Source organism: Microcaecilia unicolor, chromosome 2 (assembly GCF_901765095.1).
Source record: "Microcaecilia unicolor chromosome 2, aMicUni1.1, whole genome shotgun sequence".
Taxonomy (NCBI): Eukaryota; Metazoa; Chordata; class Amphibia; order Gymnophiona; family Siphonopidae; genus Microcaecilia; species Microcaecilia unicolor.
Window position 1 is genome coordinate 348212517 of NC_044032.1, and position 21351 is coordinate 348233867.

The following is a 21351-nucleotide window of genomic DNA, read 5'->3' on the forward strand; positions in this document are numbered from 1 at the left end:
GTGTATTTTACATTCAAACAAAACAAAAATACAGCCAAGGTCTCTGGTTTCCTTCCCTGATGCAAAACTTTATTGCAATATCAAATAACTAGGGGTCATAAGAGCAGTGGTGTACCAAGGGAGGGGTGGTGGGGGATGTCTGCCACAGGTGTGGGCAGCAAAGGGGGTGCATGGCGCATTTGCATGGCTATCAGTTCCCTGCCCCCTCTGATGTTACTTCCTGTTTCAGGGAAGGGGACCAGCGGAGCCAAAAGCCGCACAACTGCTCTGTGCACCCCCTCTGCTGTTCGCATCTATGGCTCCGTGCACCCTAGGTGGTGAGGATGATGCGCTTTAGAGGGGGAGGTGGGTGATGTGCAAGGGGAGTGCAGTAGCGACCCGCCCTGGGTGGCAGCCAACCTAGGTGCGCCACTGCACAAGAGTTGCCATACCGAGACAGACCATGAAGCCCAGTATCCTGTTTCTAACAGTAGCCAATCCAGAATAATAAATCAAATTAATTCTGGTATTGCTTATATCCCCTTTCAAGGGTTTAGTACAGTTTACATTCTAGATGAGACAAATAAAACAGGTTTTATGCTGCTTATCCTAGAAAAAAGTAGTGAATTTTTCCAAGTTCATCTTAATAATAGCTAATGGACTTTTCTTAAAGGAAATTATCCAAACCTTTTTTAAACCCTGTACTTTGTTCCACTCCTGGTCATCGTCTGTTTGTTACTTCACTGCGGGTGCTGTTTCTCCTCGTGTATAATTCAAAACTTTCTCCTTGGAAGACGTGCGCTTAGCAAATAGCACAGTGCTGTCTAAGCTTTCAATACTGGTTCTAGGTGCTCAAATAAAAGCATTTTGCCAAGCACTGAAAGTAGATAAAAAAAATAAGTTTTCCTGTTTTTATTAGCCCCGATCCTAATACCCAACACCAAAATAATACAAATCAATAAAAAAAAGAAGGGGCAGCAGTGGTGTCCAGCTTCCCTCACTCACCTTGTCTCTCTTGCTCTCTTCGGTCTTGCTGGGTTTACTCGGGCTCCAGCCTCCGGCGGGGTCCCCGGTGCAGCTGTCGATCTTGATCAGGCGCTGCTTAGGAGGGATGTACTTCACCTGGCCGGCGGGGGAGCAGTGCGGGCGGCGCTCGCTGTTGCTGCGGAAGAGAAGCGGGGAGCCCCCCCGCAGCCGCCACTCGTCCAGCTCCTCGGGAGGGCAGTAGTCGCGGCACATGGCCCGCAGGCGGCGCAGGGACGAGCCGGGCCCCGTGTACGGGTCCTCGAAGTCGCGCTCCCGCTGGGCGCGATAGGCGCGGAGCAGGTCGCTCTCGGGCAAGCGGGGAGAGTGCTGCTGCGTCTGCGGGCCCGGCAGGCGCTTCTCGCGGTCCGGCCGCGGCGGCTGCGGGGGACTTTTGGTGCGGTTGTTGCCCAGACTGAAGTACTTGTTCAGCCACTTGGCCATGGCGGAAAACTTTGTCCTCCAGAGCCAGCGCTCCCCCGGCTACCGAGGTGGACGAGCCAGGCTATCACGCGGCAGCGCCGGCCCTCCTTCGCGGAAGAACTTGTTGATCCCGGGTGGAGGAAAGTCGCCTCCGCCGCGCACCTGCTGCTGCTACTCCACGTCGAAGCGCGGCGACCGCGGTAGGGGGAAGGGGGTGGTGACGGCACTCGCAGCCCGGCACCGCCGCTCCATCCCCGGCCGCTCAGCGCAGACCCGGGGCGGGAAGACCGCTGCCCCAGTCGGCCACCGCTTGCTCGACGCCGACTTCCAAATGCCGGAGCTCGGACTCCTCAGCGCAGTCCAGTCGTGCGCGCGGAAGAACAAACATAAAACCGCCCAATACCCAACACGTCCTGCCACGGACTCCTCGGTCCTCAACAACCTGAAGCAGACCTAGTCAGGCGCCGCAGCTGTTGGAGGGGGGGGAGCCAGGGGACCTCACTCCGCCTCGTCTACGTCATCGCGCGAGCGAGGGGGAGGTGCTTGTAAGCTAAGTAGGTGGAAGGTGAAGGTGTAGCGATGTCGGCGCGCGGTCCAGCGTCGTGCGCGTGCTTCCGCTCTTAGCCGGGAGGTGTGGGGGGGGGGGGGGGGGCGCTTTCCTTTGCGTGTTTGGCTTTCACCACCGGTGGCGCTGTGCTGCCTCACCTTGCCGTGCAGTTTGTTTACCTTCACCTCATACGGATCTTTTCTTGGCAGCGCGTGATGAGCTTGTTTGAGCTGTTAGTTTTGTGTCATGCGCTATGGCTCTGTGCCCTCAGTCCCGAGCTGCCTGAAACGGAAGGGCTACTTACTGGAAAATAGCATCTGCTGAATCACGCAAGCGAGAAGGACTATCCATCCACGTCCAAAGTGTACAAACTTATCTAATAAAGATTGTAGGGTCTGACTGACATTGATCATGTCCCCCTCCAGAAATAATGGTCATGGGCGCCCCACCCCCTCCCATTGGACAGACGTTATTGGTTCTTATTTCTAAAGCTCATAGCCCTTCTTTTCCTTCTGCTACATCTTAATAGCATAAAACTATCCACTTTCCCTATTCCTTGGTTGCTGCACACTCTCTATGTTAAAAATGAATAAAGACTACCTTTTAGGGGGGGGGGGGGGTTACTTTCCCCTGTCTCCCTACTGGTAATAAGAGTGCTCTCTAGGAATTTCCACTACCTCCTATTTTAAAAAGTACAGCCAGGGACTGCTTAGCCATTGGACCAGGTAAGGCTCTGGTCCAGGGTGCTGGTGATTAAAGGTGCCAAAATACCCAGACCCTGACTGCACCTGGTGTACAAGTTAAGCCTTTTCTTTCCTCACCCACACACAGGCCAGCACTTCTCTCACTCTCCCATTGTCCTGTAAGGTTTACATTGGCCACCAGTGGCAGCAGCACAACAGGCTGCCTTGGGCCAGCCTCTGGCTCTTCTCTCTGATGTGCCCTGCCTCATTCCATGTGGGCAGGACACAGCAAAGGGAAGACCCAAGAGCTGGCCAAAGGCAGCCTGTCATGCTGCTGCTAATGCCAGTGACCAACATCAACTTTACAGGACTGTGGAGCTGGCCCCGAGTACAGTAGTGGGGTCCCTCAACTAGCACTCTCTTTTTATAGCCATTACAAAGAGAGGGTAAGGAATCACCCTGTTAGTTACTTTATTGCAAGCAGGAGATAGTTTTATGCATTTAAAATAAGAAAAGAAGAACAGGGCAGGTGGCCATGGAGAACATTTTTAAAGATGGGAAGAGGGGTCCAGCAGCCCATAGAGGTAATTTGTACATTTTTAATGGAGAAGGAAAGGAGGCAGAGGTCAGATGACAGAGAGAGAGAGAATGGGTGAAGGCACGGGGGCACATATAAGAGAGAGAGAATGGGTGAAGGCATGGGGGGAGGGGTACATGAGAGAGAGAGAATGGGTGAAGGCTCCCTCCAAAAGCTGCAGTACCTGTTCAATGGCTGGTGGAGTAGCTGAAACCCCACCAGCCGAAGAAATCCAATGCCTGAATCACCTCCTTCCTCCTCGTACTACCTCAGGAGCGAGGAAGTCAGCAGGGTGCCTCCAGCCACCAACGCTTGCAGTTCCCAAGCATGCTTATTTCGTGCAGGAACTGCAGGTGCTCAGGAGTGCTGGAATCGGCTGCTGGAGGCACCCCACTGACTTCCTCGCTCCTGAGGCATCACAAGGAGGAAGGGGGCAGCTTTGGCAGTAGATTTCTTCAACTGGCAGGGCTTCAGCATCCCCACCAGCAAAGGTATGATATCTAATGTGGGGGGAGGGAGAGAAAATGCATGCCCCCCCCCCCAGTCCATCCCTATGCTGTCCCCCATAGACTGCTGGCTATGCCCTGCCTTTAATTGCGTGATTAATCTGGAGATTAAAATGTTTAATCCTGCAATTAAAAGTTTTAATCAAACTGCAGCCCTGATTCAGCAATCTTATATATAAATTTTATTTTTTGTTACATTTGTACCCCGCACATTCCCACTCATGGCAGGCTCAATGCGGCTTACATGGGGCAATGGAGGGTTAAGTGACTTGGCCAGAGTCACAAGGAGCTGCCTGTGCCGGGAATCGAACTCAGTTCCTCAGTTCCCCAGGACCATAATTCTCACCTCCAACGTTCAGAACCTCACTGTGTGGCAGGGAAACACTGAAGCCCTGTAGTCTTCTAGGCTGTCAGCACCACTCACTCTCACTCATAGACCCGCCCTCAGCCACGCCCCATCCACACATAATTCACAACCCCAACATTCTAAATGCAAATCAATAAAAAAAAGAAGGGGCAGCAGTGGAGTCCAGCTTCCCTCTCTCACCTCGCACAGTCCTGGAACCATATCCCTGACAGGTTACACACTTCAATATACACACGTTCCCTTCTTAGCTCAGGGTTACTGCACTTGTCCCTGACACAGGTGCCACTGGATGAATATACTATCACATATACAATCACTTCTTACTCTAAGGTTCAAGGACATTTCAGCTCACTCACTCAGAAGAGCTCCTTGAGCTGTTCTGCCTCAGGGCTTTTAGTTCCCACCTGATCTGAGCTCCACCCCTCTGACTCAGCATTTTCCTCAGCCTCTGCCTTAGCGCCACCTGCTTCAAGGTGACTGAATTGTATCAGCCTCAGCAGACTAGCTCCAGCTGCTGCAAGGGGGCTGAACTGCATCTGTGAGACAGTGTTTCCTGCCCCTATGTCCCTCATTCCCTCACATCTCTATACAAAAGCTACATGCCCACAGAATACTGTATCCCAGTCACATGCAAAACACAGACAGACCCTCACCAAATACAGAACAAGATAACAAAGGTGGGAAAATAGACACTGGTTACAGTCATACTCGCCATCACCTGCACATTTCGCCATTACTTATTCTAAGGTGGGCATTGTAGGAAGTAATCCTGTAGCCAGGACCTGCCCACCAGGGGATGCAATATCATCTCACACTGAGGATGTGTCATCAGGAGCTTCTGCCCAGGAGGGAAAGGTTAGGACAGCTGTTGTAGTTGATTCAGTCATTAGGCATGTACAGTAGATAGCTGGGTGGCTGGTGGACTTGAGGATCACCTGGTCACTAGCCTATCTGGTGCAAAGATAGCAGACCTCATGCATCACCTAGATAGGATTTTAGTCAGTGCTTGGGAGAAGTACCATTCAACCCCTATTGCAGTCTTGGTACATGTGCGTACCAACGGCATAGGAAAATGTGGGAGGGTAGCATTTTCAGAAATGCTTCCCATGCTACGTAGGACCCAAGAGGCAGGCAGAGCTCCAAAGTCTCAATGCATGGTTCAGACAATGGTGCAAGGATGAGGGATTTAGATTTATTAGGAACTGGGCAATATTCTGGGTAAGGGGGGTAGCCTATTCCAAAAGGATGGACTCCACCTTAAATGGGGTGGAACCAGGCTTCTGACACTAACATTTAAAAAGTAGAGCAGCTTTTAAACTAAAATGGGAGGACAACTGACAGTCCCCCAGGAGCACATGGTTCAACATGGAGTATCCATGAAGGTACTATTAAAACAGGACATATAAGGAATCCAAATAAAGAGGTTTCAACAATAGTGAAAGAAAGCCAGGAGAGTTTAAGAGGAGAGTAGAGTAAAAGATGCAAATTATCCCTGTCAACTTCTAAGCAGCTTGTAGATAGAGGGGGAAAAACACAATTTGAAGTGTCTGTATACAAATGCTAGAAGCCTAAAAAATAAGATGGAAGAGCATAAAACACTAAATGAAGGGGTAGATATAATAGGCATCTCAGAGACCTGGTGGAAGGAGGACAATCAATAGAACACAATCCATCAGTTTTACTTTATTTTTTTATGCAGATGACATTCAGCTCCTCTGTCCCTTAGATCACCTTAATTCTTTCTGCAATAAATGATAAGCTCCGATTATTAACAAATTGGTTAACTGATAACTATCTTGTCCTTAATCCAGAAAAATACAAGTCGTTAATCTGTAACTTGCCAACCAATTCATCTATGTGGTTACCCCATAATGAACTTCCACCCGTATTTTAGTAGACCCAGATCTCACCTACCAATCACAGGTAAACCAGGTTCATCTTGCATTTTTCAGGCTTCAATTGATCAGATCCATTCAAACCCTATTGCAGCCTTCCACATTAAATATCCTCATTACTTCATTTCTAATTTCTCAATTAGATCAGTGCAATTCTTTATATAAAGGTATTAGGAATGAAAACTCCAATTAGTTCAGAAGACAGCCCTATGCCTCATCAATAAAGTGGGTAAATTTGATCATATTACTCCCTTCCTAAAGTCTGCCTATTGGCTTCCCGTAACTCCCAGGATCACTTATAAAATACTTCTCATTGTATTTAAAACTCTGATTTCAGGTGAACCCATTTATCTTTCTTATCGCTTTATACAGCATCAGTCCTCACATGCCCTGAGGTCACTCTCTCAAAATGTACTTATAGTACTTAGCTATAAAGAACTAGTTCATGAACAAACCAGAGCATCTGTATTTTCAGTGTATGGACCATGTCTCTGGAGTGTTGTAGTGGTTAGAGCACAGGTCTTGTAATCCAGAGGTGGCCAGTTCAAATCCTACTACTGCTCCTTATCATCTTGGGCAAGTCACTTAACTCTCCATTGCCTCAGGTACAAACTTAGATTGTGAGCCCTCCTGTGACAGAGAAATATCCAAAATAGCTGAATGTAACTTACCTTGAGCTATGACTGAGTGAGCAAAATCTAAATACATAAATTTGCTTCCTACCCATCTAAGATCACAACAGACTCTATCCCAGTTTATTTATTTAGATTTTTGCTCACACCTAGTAGCTCAAGGTGAGTTACATTCAGGTACTCTGGACATTTCTCTGTCCCAGGAGAGCTCACAATCTAAGTTTGTACCTGAGACAATGGAGGGTTAAGTGACTTGCCCAAGATCACAAGTGGGATTTGAACTGGGCTCCTCTGGATTGCAAGATCAGTGCTCTAACCACTAGACCACTCCTGTTTAAAATGAACCTTAAAACTTCTTCATTTAATGATGCCTTCAATTAATTTTCTCGCGCTTTTGAATCCACCTGAGTGCATTCGCTTTGAAAGCATGAGAACATACTTGGAACCTTTTTCACAAAGTCATGCTACTGATTCCCAGTGTGGCAAATGAGAGGAAGCCCATTCAATTCCTATGGGCTTCCTCTTATTTGCCACGCCGGAATCGGTAGCTCAGCTTTGTAAATGAAGCCCTTAATAGTTTGTCTCCATCCCATCTCTCTTGTCAAAATAATGGGGTTCTACCCCTTTTCCTTCACATTCATGACTGTGTTCAATTTTATTTTGTGTGTATTCGGTTCACTTATCCCCTCCTATACCACTCTTTTTTATTAAATAAATATTGTAAAACCACCTAGATGGCTTGTCCATATGGTGGTATAGTAAATTATAATAAACTTGAAACTTGACACTGTGTTAACAGGGTACAAATTATATTGCAATGATAGAGTGGTTCAAACTGAATGTGGGGGTTGTGCTAGATGTTAGAGGGAATTGAGTTAAACAAAATAAACATTCTAAATTTGTATTCTTGCTTGTTAGTTCTCTATATTGTTCTGCCAAATAAACCATTACTATTATGGAATCCTGAGGATCAGTTTTGGACCATATTTTTGGTGTGGTTATTCCCTAGACACATGATTTATTATTGTCTATACACCGATCTGTAAACACCACTGCAAATTTGGGGTCTCCTCCGGGATGTGAACCTTCCCACTCACGTTGGGAAGGTTATAATATATTCGCTAATCATAACATTTATATTTTTCTGGTATTCTGCAGAGCCGGTTCAAGGGACTGTTGCACCCTGAGCCAACGTTTGCATCAGTGCCCCTTCCCCGATCCAGTAGCTTTCTCTCCACTCCCTCTCCCCTTCTAGCCCAAGTTCCAGTATCTCCCCCACTCTGCCCCCGCATTGGTGATAAAGGACACCCAAATTCTTCCCTCCTCTATCTTGTGGATACTGAACTGAGTCCATAAGCATTGCCATACTGGAACAGACTGAAGGTCCATCAAGTCCAGTATCCTGTTTCCAACAGTGGTCAATCCAGGTCACAAATACCTGGCAAGATCCCAGAACAGTAAAACATATTTTATGCTGCTTATCCTAGAAATAAGCAGTGGATTTTCCCAAGTCCATCTTAATAATGGCTTATGGACTTTTAGGAAATGATCCAAATCTTTTTTAAACCCTGCTAAGCTAACTGCTTTACCACATTCTCTGGCAATGAATTCCAGAATTAATTATATGTTGAGTGAAGAAATATTTTTTAAATTTAAAAATATTTGTTTTATATTTAAATATTTAAAAATATTTGTTCTAAATTTACTACTTAGTAGCTTTACTTGCGTGCCCCTTAGTCCTTGTATTTTTGGAAAGAGTAAACAAAGGATTCACATCTACCAGTTCCACTCCACTCAGTATTTTATAGACTCCTATTATGTCTCCCCTCAGCTGTCTCTTCTCCAAGCTGAAGAGCCATACCCACTTTAAGGGAAGGAAAAGGGAATGAGAGATACAAGATCGAGATTTTGGTGGCCTAAGCTTGTGCCTTACTTGGTCCATAGATTGAGCCAGTCCCAGTATTCTGTGTTAGTTGGATATATACAGGGCAGAGCTATGTTGTTTGGAGTGCTGTTATTAGACATCTCTATATTTAGGCAGCATGATTCTGCACAGATATGGTGTATGGGCAACAAACCGGGGTAAATACCTGAAATATCCACAGGCACAGGGCTACCTCTGATCGCTAAAAGTGAAACAAAACTGTTTTTGTTTCCTACTCCATTTGTCATTGACACTGCAGGAGGTTTATCTGTGAGTTATGTGAGCTAGCAGCCCAGTGAATGAATCATGGACTTTTACTTCTCACACACTGACAAGCAGAAGGGAGGGGGGGGTTCCTTCTGTGTTTGTTAGACAAACTAATAGTGTCTGCGTATACTGATAGGCCAGAATTGCTTGTGGCATTTGTCTCTTTATTTTCTCTTTCTGTTAGATTGTAATTTTCTCACCATAGCAGCTGAAGTAACAGAGGACACAGAAACACTGGCTCTTCAGAGAATTGCTACTTTGTGTGGGTATGTGGGAATAGCATTGATGCTGGGGTATTAAGCAGAGTACTTATAACTGATCCTGTAGAGCTGAGAGGCGTGGATGTATACTTAAGGCCAAGCCACAGATCACCCTTGATTTGCTGGTCAGTTAAGCTTGTGTGATGACAGTAAGCAAGGGTAAACTCTACAGGATCCTTTGCAGGATGAAAATGTACGGGTGGACAAAACACAGCTGTAGTTAAGTTTGATTAAAGGTGAATTAAGTAAGGTCAAAAAGAATGTATGATCTGGAGACCACAAATAAGACATTTGCACAGGACTTGCAGCTGGCTGAAGTTTGATACTATGACTCGGCTGCAAAATATGCTCTAGAATTGTTGAATAATTCTAGCAGTAAGGAACTTGATAAATTGAAAAACAGGCAAGTCTTGTTTGACCAGCAAGCACATCAGTTAACAGCACCATGAAATATGAGATGAGGGAAAAGGTAGAATCTTGTCAAGATAGACTGTCTAATTTAGAACACCAGCACTCCAAATTAATGATAGGCAATGCAGGATAAAGAGGACAATTATAGAAACAGAGAAAGATGAAGGCAGATAAAGAACATATGGCCTATCTAGTCCGCCCATCCATGCATCTTCTTTCCCTTTCAATCTCTCAACAGATCCTATGTACTTGTTCCAAGATCTCTTGAATTTAGACACTGTCTTCGTCTCCATCACTTGCACTGGGACGGGCCGTTCCATGAATCACTACCCTTTCCGTGAAGATGTATTTTCCTCGGGTTATTTCTGAGTCTATCCCCTTTTACCTTCATCCTATGCCCCCTCATTCCAGAGCTTCCTTTCAATTGAAAGAGACTCCTGTGCACTTATGCCGCATAGGTATTTTAATGTCTCTATCATACCTTCCCTCTCCCACCTTTCTTACAAAGTATACATATTGAGATCTTTAACTATGTCCTGACACACTTTATGACAAAGACCACTGATCATTTTAGTAGTCGCCCTCTGGACTGACTCCGTCCTGTTTATGTCTTTTTGAAAGTGTGGTCTAAATGAGATATTACCAGAGTCTTATACAGGGGCATCATCATCTCCTTTTTCCTATTGGCTATTCCACTCTGCTTTAACAGAGAGGAGGTTAAGAAAGACAGAAACACTAAATGGAAAACAGTAGGAACATGGAATAGAAAGCAAAGTGAGCAAGGAAAAATTGACTTCTTTAGAAAATAAGATGTTTTATGTAGAATTCATAGGAGTGGCCTAGTGGTTAGGGTGGTGGACTTTGGTCCTGAGGAACTGAGTTCAATTCCCACTTCAGGCACAGGCAGCTCCTTGTGACGCTGGGCAAGTCACTTAACCCTCCATTGCCCCATGTAAGCAGCATTGAGCCTGCCATGAGTGGGAAAGCATGGGGTACAAATGTAACAAAAATAAATAAAATTCCAGTGTGCTCAAAAAATGCTACAAAGAGATGCACATATTGCAATGGCAGAGAAGTGCATGGAAATTGAAAACAGCTGGTAAAGACTGCAATGATAGTGAGTCCTCTGACACTGATGATCCACTGTAGATTAAATCTGGCCCAATGTCTTGCAGCAACAGGAGTTTTTTGGGCTGCTACAAGTGGGTAACTCTCCCTAAAGGGGTGAGGGCATGCCTCTACTCTTAGAAGAAACAGGCTCTCTTTTCAACCACAAGATGGAAGTACAGACTTATAGTTTCCTCCCCAGCACATATCACAGAGGGAAGACAGTAAACCCCAACAATTCTAGGAAGGAACTGTTCCAGCGCATTAAAATGTTTACACAGTTGGTGCCACCTTCTGAAAAGGGAGGCAGTCTCACTATACATGAGCATCTTAGCAGTATACACCAACTAAAAAACGTATGAGTTAACAGAGAACAAGATTTACTAGCACGGTAACTGTGATCCTTCTTAAATGCATGTTGGTACTGTATACAGACAATGTCAGCGGATGTTGCTTTACATTGCTAGTAAGTCTGTGGCCACTGACGTCAATGCCTGGCAAAATGGTGGAGACTATGATAAAGAACAAAATTACAGAGCATATTCAAAAGCATGGATTAATGAGACAAAGTCAACATGGATTTAGTGAAGGGAAATCTTGCCTCACCAATCTACTACATTTCTTTGAAGGGGTGAACAAACATGGGGATAAAGGGGAGCCGTTTGATATTGTGTATCTGGATTTTTAGAAGGCGTTTGACAAAGTACCTCATGAAAGACTTCAGAGGAAATTGGAGTCATGGGATAGGAGGTAGTGTTCTATTGTGGATTAAAAACTGGTTAGAAAACAGAGAGTAGGGTTAAATGGTCAGTATTCTCAATGGAGAAGGGTAGATAGTGGGGTTCCCCAGGGGTCTGTGCTGGAACCGCTGCTTTTTAACATATTTATAAATGATCTAGAGATGGGAGTAACTAGTGAGGTAATTAAATTTGCTGATGACACAAAGTTATTCAAAGTTGTTAAATCGCAAGAAGATTGTGAAAAATTACAAGAGGACCTTATGAGACTGGGAGACTGGGCATCTAAATGGCAGATGACATTAATGTGAGCAAGTGCAAAGTGATGCATGTGAGAAAGAGAAACCCGAATTATAGTTATGTAATGCAAAGTTCCAGATTAGGAGTCACTGACTGGGAAATGGATCTAGGAGTCATCGTTGATGATAAGTTGAAACCCTCTGCTCAGTGTGCAGTGGCTGCTAAGAAAGCAAATAGAATGTTAGGTATTATTAGGAAAGGAATGGAAAACAAAAACGATGATGTTATAATGCCTTTGTATCACTCCATGCACCTCGAATATTGTGTTCAATTCTGGTCACTGCATCTCAAAAAAGATATAGTGGAATTAGAAAAGGTAAAGAGAAGGGCAACAAAAAATCAAAACCCCAAGAACAGACAGTAATTTACTGTAACCAATCAGAAACTATGGAAAGAAAATTTGTTTATAACAGGTGTGCAAGATGAATGAGAAAATGAAGATGTTTTCCCATTTTATCTGCCAGAGTTGGCTCATTCTAGGCACTACTGATAAGAGAAAAAGTATGCAGTAAAAACATGCTTTTGTACCATTTTGGGAAATTTCTCTTAGAACAGAGAGGTGTGGTGGCCGTGTTAGTCCACTTTTAAAGGTAATCAATAGAAATAAAACAAAATAAAACATGGAAAAGATACCTTTTTTATTGGACATAACTTAATACATTTCTTGATTAGCTTTCGAAGGTTGCCCTTCTTCGTCAGATCGCAAATAATGTCAGAACAGAAAATATATGGCTTAAAAAGACAGTACTTAGCAATGTCAACCTAGGCCCAAGTCTTTCATTAGAATAGACATGGTTTTTCCAGTGTGGATCACTCCACCTCTTGAAAGTTAGTCTGGTGGGGGCATCTAATACAGTATATGATATACTTTTATCAGTATATATCTATAAGTAGGATTATACTGTATTGGTTATGTTTATTGTTTATTGAAGACTCGATAGACTGCCTTTCTGAGGCACAACCAAAGCCGTTTATATTTTCATTATAAAAATAACAAAATTTACAGTGAAAGAGGAAATAAAAGCAGTGAAAGAAAGTAAAAAACAGAAGAAAAAATATCACAATTAAGAGGACAAGAGGGAAATTTATTTACACAGAGTTTTTTCATCAGCAATTGATTCACAATGAACAATACATTATTTGCAGTTCAGTGAGAATCAAACACAAAAATAAATGCATTAAATGTACATAATAATCTTAAGGCCCTTTATGTTAGTTTAGGCCTTAGCACTTTAAATAACTCAACAACTCACCAATATAAAGATGCAGACAGCAGTTCAGCGGCAAGATGTTACTTTTCTAAGCTGAGTAATTTTGCATGATTTACAGTGACTAATACAAAATCTTAGGCTTAACAAGTTGCAATCTGAGCAACTTTTGCATAGATTTTGCTATAGCATTTTTTTATTACACCGATTATCATAGTCATTATATCAACATAAGCAATTACTCTATTACAATGCTACTACTACGAAATGAGTATTATTTGGATGATCTTCCTTTGCCATATTTGGCAGCAACACATTGCAGTTCATGAAACTAGTCTTGTAGAGAAAACTGTTCCCCTTGTACATTGAGGAATGTGCAAATACACACAATGGTCAGTTTGGTTTATCTTTTCTGTGCCAGCACAATGCAGCTTGCGCAGGGTGGAGTCAGCCCAGGCTATCAAGGTTTTGGCTATCAGGAAGCTGAAACTGCATGTTGTAATGTCACATCAGGGCATGGCATGGTCTGTATTACCAGGTCTGCTCCCTTTGAAGAAATCGGGAAACATCCCCCTAATCCATCTCCCATTTCCAACTCTCCAGCTCAGACACTCACACAGCAACCAAGTTCTAAAACATAAAGGGTTTTTATTCAGCGCTAAGAATAAGATTACATAAGCAAGCTTACAGTTTGAGTCCATAGCAGTTCATAAGTTTCTCATAAGTTTGAATCAGCATTTCCAGGACACAACCTAGAGCTATGCCCTTAATGAACCTCTCTCTGACCAGGTGATTTCTCAACCTGATCACAGCCGTAGGCAAGGACTGCCCCAAGAACAGTCTCTGCACCCTTCACATGGCTGATTGTTCTCCTCCACTGACAACTGTTCCCTCCTGTTCAGAACAAATTTCGTTCACTACGGCAGTTGCTCCCTGACTCCCGCTCTCTCTCTTTTCAGGCAGGTCAGTCCCTGTCTCATGACAGCATTTTCCTGGTGAGTACCGGGCACCAGTTCCTTACCACAGCTGCAGGCTAGGACTGCTCAGAAACAGTCTCTGCACCCTTCACATAGCTGAATATTCTCTTCCACTGGCAACTGTTCCCACCTTTTCAGAACAAACTCTGTTCACTAAGGCAGTTGCTCCCTGACTCCTCCCCCTCTCTCTCTTCAGGAACGTCAGTCCCTGTCTCATGACAGCATTTCCCTGGTAAGGACCAGGCACTAGTTCCTCCCCCTTCTCTCACTGGCCAGAAACTGCCTTAACTTTAGGGTCATCTTGGTTTGGGTAGCCCAATTACCCCTTGCAGCCGGTTCTCTGTGAGGAAGTCAGGCTTTTTACCTTGGCGTCTTCCCCTTGAGAAATGAGCCCCACCCATTTCCAAGCCTCACTTTAGCTCCCAGGGCACACTGCCTAAGGAGGATAGGCTGGATCTAAGTCCTTACATGTCCCTAAAGACTGCTGCTTTTCCCTCTAGGAAAGCACTACTGGTATGGAGCACTTCTCCTGAGGCAATTCCATGTTTTCTCCCTTCCAGGGGTTCTATGTCTATCCTGAGGAAAACCATCACCAAGCACTACCAGGAAGGGTTTAGAACCTGAGGAATCTGCCCTCTTGGTAATTCTGCTCACCTGTCTCCTACTGCCACCACTCCAGGGATGCACACCCAGCTATCCAGGTAATTCTTACCCCTTCATATAGTCTTTTCAGTGGCAATAAGACCTGAAAAAACAACAGGGAGACCAGGAAGGTGTCCTTCACATCACAATGTTTGTAGGACAGTTTTCATTTTTCACAGGTGATGTGACAACCTGTGGGCAGTATCTGGACCCATGACAAATCACTGCATAAGTATTCCCTTCACCTAGCTTCACAACTTTTCTCTGTAACTGCATATATAATTTCCAGTGTACAAAAGGTCTGTCCTGCCTCAAAGTGAACACTTGAGTACACCTACCTCAAGTGTCCTGTATCACCCCTGTGATGTGGGATGAGTTTTTCTTTCCATACCAGGAAACTGTATGCACTGGTGTTGTGTAAAACTATCCCTAGTGGCACTCTTCCTGCTCTTGGTCTAGTGTGATTTCTCTGGCAACACAGCGCAACCAGTCATTACTTACTTAGAGAGTTGATCAAATGCCACAACCAGGCATTACTCCTATCTCCAGAGGCTGCATTTTAAGCTCTAAGGATAGTAAATCCATATGTCTTAAATACAGTGGGGGAAATAAGTATTTGATCCCTTGCTGATTTTGTAAGTTTGCCCACTGACAAAGACATGAGCAGCCCATAATTGAAGGGTAGGTTATTGGTAACAGTGAGAGATAGCACATCACAAATTAAATCCGGAAAATCACATTGTGGAAAGTATATGAATTTATTTGTAAGAGATCTGGCCCCTACAGACCAGGTAGATGCTCCAAATCAACTCGTTACCTGCATGACAGACAGCTGTCGGCAATGGTCACCTGTATGAAAGACACCTGTCCACAGACTCAGTGAATCAGTCAGACTCTAACCTCTACAAAATGGCCAAGAGCAAGGAGCTGTCTAAGGATGTCAGGGACAAGATCATACACCTGCACAAGGCTGGAATGGGCTACAAAACCATCAGTAAGACGCTGGGCGAGAAGGAGACAACTGTTGGTGCCATAGTAAGAAAATGGAAGAAGTACAAAATGACTGTCAATCGACAAAGATCTGGGGCTCCACGCAAAATCTCACCTCGTGGGGTATCCTTGATCATGAGGAAGGTTAGAAATCAGCCTACAACTACAAGGGGGGAACTTGTCAATGATCTCAAGGCAGCTGGGACCACTGTCACCACGAAAACCATTGGTAACACATTACGACATAACGGATTGCAATCCTGCAGTGCCCGCAAGGTCCCCCTGCTCCGGAAGGCACATGTGACGGCCCGTCTGAAGTTTGCCAGTGAACACCTGGATGATGCCGAGAGTGATTGGGAGAAGGTGCTGTGGTCAGATGAGACAAAAATTGAGCTCTTTGGCATGAACTCAACTCGCCGTGTTTGGAGGAAGAGAAATGCTGCCTATGACCCAAAGAACACCGTCCCCACTGTCAAGCATGGAGGTGGAAATGTTATGTTTTGGGGGTGTTTCTCTGCTAAGGGCACAGGACTACTTCACCGCATCAATGGGAGAATGGATGGGGCCATGTACCGTACAATTCTGAGTGACAACCTCCTTCCCTCCGCCAGGGCCTTAAAAATGGGTCGTGGCTGGGTCTTCCAGCACGACAATGACCCAAAACATACAGCCAAGGCAACAAAGGAGTGGCTCAGGAAGAAGCACATTAGGGTCATGGAGTGGCCTAGCCAGTCACCAGACCTTAATCCCATTGAAAACTTATGGAGGGAGCTGAAGCTGCGAGTTGCCAAGCGACAGCCCAGAACTCTTAATGATTTAGAGATGATCTGCAAAGAGGAGTGGACCAAAATTCCTCCTGACATGTGTGCAAATCTCATCATCAACTACAGAAGACGTCTGACCGCTGTGCTTGCCAACAAGGGTTTTGCCACCAAGTATTAGGTCTTGTTTGCCAGAGGGATCAAATACTTATTTCCCTCTGCAGAATGCAAATAAATTCATATACTTTCCACAATGTGATTTTCCGGATTTAATTTGTGATGTGCTATCTCTCACTGTTACCAATAACCTACCCTTCAATTATGGGCTGCTCATGTCTTTGTCAGTGGGCAAACTTACAAAATCAGCAAGGGATCAAATACTTATTTCCCCCACTGTATGTTGTGGCTCCCTCAAGTGGACAATTGATGACCCCAGCCTTTCAGAGTATGAGAGGGTGTACTTTTGTGTAGGCCCTCCTTGATAAGTCTGTTCATGCATTCAATCAGTTCAGCAGCCCTGGGAAGACAGGCAATGTAGAAGATCTAGATGATCTCAAGATCAGTAGCCCACTGCTGTGCGACCTCTTCAGTGGAATGACATCCATCACTGGAGTGAATTTCTCTTGGCACTTCATACTTCATGGTTGGCTTTGCCAGTTCTTCCATGGTGCTCTTCTGGTCATACATGACCACAGGAAACACTGCGTGTGGACCTCACCACACCTACCATGAGCCCTTGTAATAATTGGGTATGGTTCTTGTTGAACCCTGCCTCCTTTTGAGGTCCTGAACAAGAAATGATCCATGGTATGGATCCATAGCTGCTATGGCACATTGCTTCTTATTGTCTTCTGCCAGAGACCCATTGTAGTCTGCGAGACCTGATTCACTTGTGTACTTCACTGAACCAGTGCCGTCACCAGACCTGACATTTCGGGTGAACCCAGAGCTAATATGGGTGGGCACTATGTATGAGTTGTGTTTCTTGGGATGCTACAAAATAATTTCTTAGAATGCACTTGATGATGGATTTCTAACTAGTCTGCACAACAGTTGCTCTGCATCAACATAAACCACATACATACTTAATGTGAAAAAACCCCAATATTTATAAATATAGTTACATTATGCCATATCAAACTTGACCAGATGCTGACAAAAAATTGCCACAGTTTGGCACATATCCTTCAACTTTGCCTTATCAAAGGACAGAACGAATCACAGATGAAGAACAAACCAAAAAACTTTATTGAAAACGATCCAACATGACCACATTGTCACAAACCTGGAGCGTTATGTGCAGAACCAGATGCACGCGCTCACGACGTTGTTGATCCCTTTCCTCCAGGGCGCCTACAGTCTAGGCACGTCTATAGTCTGAGCACATCTACGCCTGGGCGCGTCTACAGCGACAGATGCCTTCAACTTAAAACCAGGAACCTTGCACTGCTTCTTTGCCTCGGCTACAGCCTTGTTGGATAGTGCTGGTGTGTTTCTTCTTGCTGATGTCTATTATTATTACAGCTATGAGCTTTGATTCAAGGCCTGAGACTTTGGTTCAGGATCTAAAATGAGAAAAAAAATCTTACAGGCCCATGACTTTAACCTGAACTTCAAGTGCGACTGGAGAATTCATGATCTGTTGTGACATTCATGCAGCAGAAAGAGGAACGGGCATAGGTGGAAAAACAGAGTAGCATCGTTTAGCAACATGGTGGTCACAGATGTTTTGGTGAAAAACAGAACAAGATAACTCCTCAGGAAGATGACTCAGTCTTCCAGTAAAAGCTAGTCTATTATTAAGCTTTTCCAGTAAATACTAATCAATTCATTACCATAGCCAATCAGTGTTAACCATTACAATAGCATATATCCAATAAATGGGATTATTGTTAGAATGAACTGTTATGTTAATGAGCGTATATAAGTGATTGTACTTCCTATTTCTTTGGAGAGAGACAGTCACAGCCAGCACCTTTGTGCAAGCAGGGCTGCTCTCCCATGAGAAACCAATCAATTGGGAAGTAATCCTATTGTATCTGAATTGGCAAGTAACCCTATTGCTTTCTCATAAGTATCATTGAGTCTTTTATATCTGTAAATTGGCTTTAGCTGGTAATTTGGGGTAAGGGTGGAAAAAAAAACATAAAATAAAGCATTATAAACTCAGACACAGAGAACACCTATGTGTAGCTGTGGTACTGTATTCCCATAAGCAATTGATTGTACATGTTGCTTGTATATTCTTTGGAGTCTCAGATATAGAGGTAAATTTTGTGTAGCAATGTTCTGTACTCCCAGTGAGATATCACTGATCTGCTAATTGTACAAATACTTGATAAGAAATAAGGTATCTAATAAAGAGCAAACTGATGCAGCCTTGGGTGATTTATTTCTTCCTAGATATTGGTGGGTGAACCATCTTATTTGGGAGGAATAAATATACCCTAAAAAAATACACTGAATTGTCCTGACGTGACTTCTGCCTGAATCTGACTTTGTCTCCTGGATCGCCGCCTGCCTCGACCTCTGCCTGAATCGGACCCTGCCTGGACAGCGGCCTACCTTCTATTGGTTGACCACGATCCCCATTGTCTTCTCACAGACAAGACATGTACTTCCCGGGTAGCCTCTTCCAGCTCACTTTCTATTGAAGTCCTGCCACCCGCCTGAACCTAGGGGCTCAACCTCTGGGGAACGGAGGTCACCGCAGGTGAAGCATTGGGCCTATCTGACTGCCTGTTCAAAGACCGACTCCTCGCCTCCGGGCCTGGTTCTCTGCCCTGGGATCAGCATAAGGGCTCACTTCTTTGATCTGTCCCTGATATCCAAGTGACCAACCGAGAACACACCATGACACACATTTCGCCTGAAGGCTACGTCAGGAGCAATGCTACAAAATATATAAATCCAAAAAGAATTAATGTCCACTTGTAAAAGCAAACACTTTAAAATAAAAACAAGAACAAAGCCATCTCTTACTTGTCAAACGCATAAAGTACAAGTGTGGTTACATGCGCTCAAGAAGTGTAACAATTTAAAAAGAACAGTGCAGTGTGCTATAATACAAAAACAGTAAGTGCATAATATGGAATGCATATTGTGTTGTGGGACAAAACACATTTTTTACATATGTGTTTGGTGCAGATAGTAAGACCAAAAAAAAATATAACATAAATAAGGAGCACATGTCTAAATAGGGATTGACAAAAGGTATATCCTCTATAGTCAGCTAAGCTTTCTCAAAGGCTAAGAGCCTCTCTGTATATAGGGTTATAAAAATACCTTGTGGGCAGCACTAGTGAAGTTTTAAATAAATTAGAATTTGGTGCTAATGTACAATTCCAAAGCTGTATAATAGCACCTAGCAAATTGAGTTGAGAAACTATTCAGCTTATTTTTGAAAGAGAAAGACGCCCATATTTTGACCAAAATCGGGAGATGGGCGTCTTTCTCCCGTGGACGTCCAAATCAGTATAATCGAAAGCCGATTTTGGGCATCTTCAACTGCAATCTGTCGCGGAAACGGCCAAAGTTGACGGGGGCGTGTCGGAGGCGTGGTGAAGGTGGGACTGGGGCGTGTTTATCGGCTGAGGAGAGATGGGCGTCCTCGGCCGATAATCGAAAAAAGAAAGGCGTTTTTAGCGCGAATTTGGGTCACTTTTTGGACCCTTTTTTTTCACGAACAAGTCCCAAAAAAGTGCCCTAAATGACCAGATGACCACCGGAGGGAATCAGGGATGACCACCCCTGACTCCCCCAGTGGTCACTAACCCCCTCCCACCCAAAAAAAACAACTTTAAAAACTTTTTTTTCCAGCCTCTATGCCAGCCTCAAATGTCATACCCAGCTCCATCACAGCAGTATGCAGGTCCCTGGAGCAGTTGTTAGTGGGTGCAGTGGACTTCAGGCAGGTGGACCCAGGCCCATCCCCCCCTACCTGCTACACTTGTGGTGGTAAATGGGAGCGCTATAGCCCCCCCCCAAAACCCACTGTACCCACATGTAGGTGCCCCCCTCACCCATAAGGGCTATGGTAATGGTGTAGAGTTGTGGGCAGTGGGTTTTGGGGGGGGGGAGGGATTTGTGGGGCTCAGCACCCAAGGGAAGGGAGCTATGGACTTGGGAGTTATTTTACTTTTTTTTTTTTACTTGTTACATGTGCCCCCTAGGGTGCCCGGCTGGTGTCCTGGCATGTCAGGGGGACCAGTGCACTACGAATCCTGGCCCTTCCCACAACCCAATGCCTTGGATTTGGTTGTTTTTGAGCTGGGTGCCTTTGGTTTCCATTATCGCTGAAAAACGATACCGCCCAGCTCAAATCCGCACAAATGCGATGCATTTGCCTGGCACAACCCGTATTATCGGAAAAAAGATGGACACCCATTTTTTTCGAAAATACGGTTTGTCCCGCCCCTTCACGTACCCGTTCTCAGAGATAGACGCCCATGGAGATGGGTGTTCGCGTTCGATTATGCCCCTCCACGCTCATTAAAGAATGAGGTGCCATCTTTTGGTGTTGAATACATCAATAATCCTGTCATAGTCCAATGAATCACACAGTTCTCTTTCAAATGATAACAGTGACAGATTATGGAGGTGACTGGTGAGCATTGAGGCTCTTAATGCCATTTTGATGCAACAAGCTCACGTTTGGAAAGATCTTTGAATTCATCACCCAGAATTGCATAGTATGTATTATTGGTTTCATATTTCAGATTTGATTTTGCATAATAGTAGTAAAGTGGCAGATTCTAAGAGTTCATTCTGAATATCTGGGCTCATTAGAGTTGCATTCTTTGGAAGTTTTTCAAGGCGACTTTGGATACTATTGTCATATTTGCTGAGGAGTTTGAACATTTCCAAAAAGTTTCCTTTATTTAAGGCTTCTTCGGTCCCTCTGTGTCTGCGTAGTGGAATTTCTTGACACAGAATATCACAATATCAAACACTACTTTGATGTGTTCACGATTTCTTTCAACTACAGAAGAGTTCATGGCATCTTGGTTTAGTTGATTGAAAATGTTTCCTCAGTCTTTAGATTTTCCTAGTGCTGGATTCATGTTTTGAGCAGCTCTGATTCATGTGCTTCCAATCTCTAAAGCCAGTTCTCGTGAAAGTTTCTTCAGCCTGGG

General features: G+C 44.4%; 1 protein-coding gene across 1 annotated transcript; it reads right to left on the reverse strand.

Annotated features, from left to right (window-relative positions):
* Nucleotides 1-691: 691 nt before the first annotated feature.
* On the reverse strand, nucleotides 692-1446 carry LOC115462070 (SH2 domain-containing adapter protein B-like). Its single transcript, XM_030192112.1, has 2 exons — nucleotides 985-1446; nucleotides 692-856 (listed from the first exon to the last, which is right to left on the reverse strand). Exons 1-2 carry the CDS (start codon nucleotides 1444-1446, stop codon nucleotides 824-826), a joined length of 495 nt encoding a protein of 164 aa, XP_030047972.1. The 3' UTR covers nucleotides 692-823.
* Nucleotides 1447-21351: the final 19905 nt, after the last annotated feature.

Coding starts and splice junctions, on each gene's coding strand:
- LOC115462070 (XM_030192112.1), bottom strand. CDS start 1,446: ATGGCCAAGTGGCTGAACAAGTACTTCAGTCTGGGCAACAACCGCACC. Junction 857..984: donor AAGAGAGCAAGAGAGACAAG/GTGAGTGAGGGA, acceptor ATCTACTTTCAG/TGCTTGGCAAAATGCTTTTA.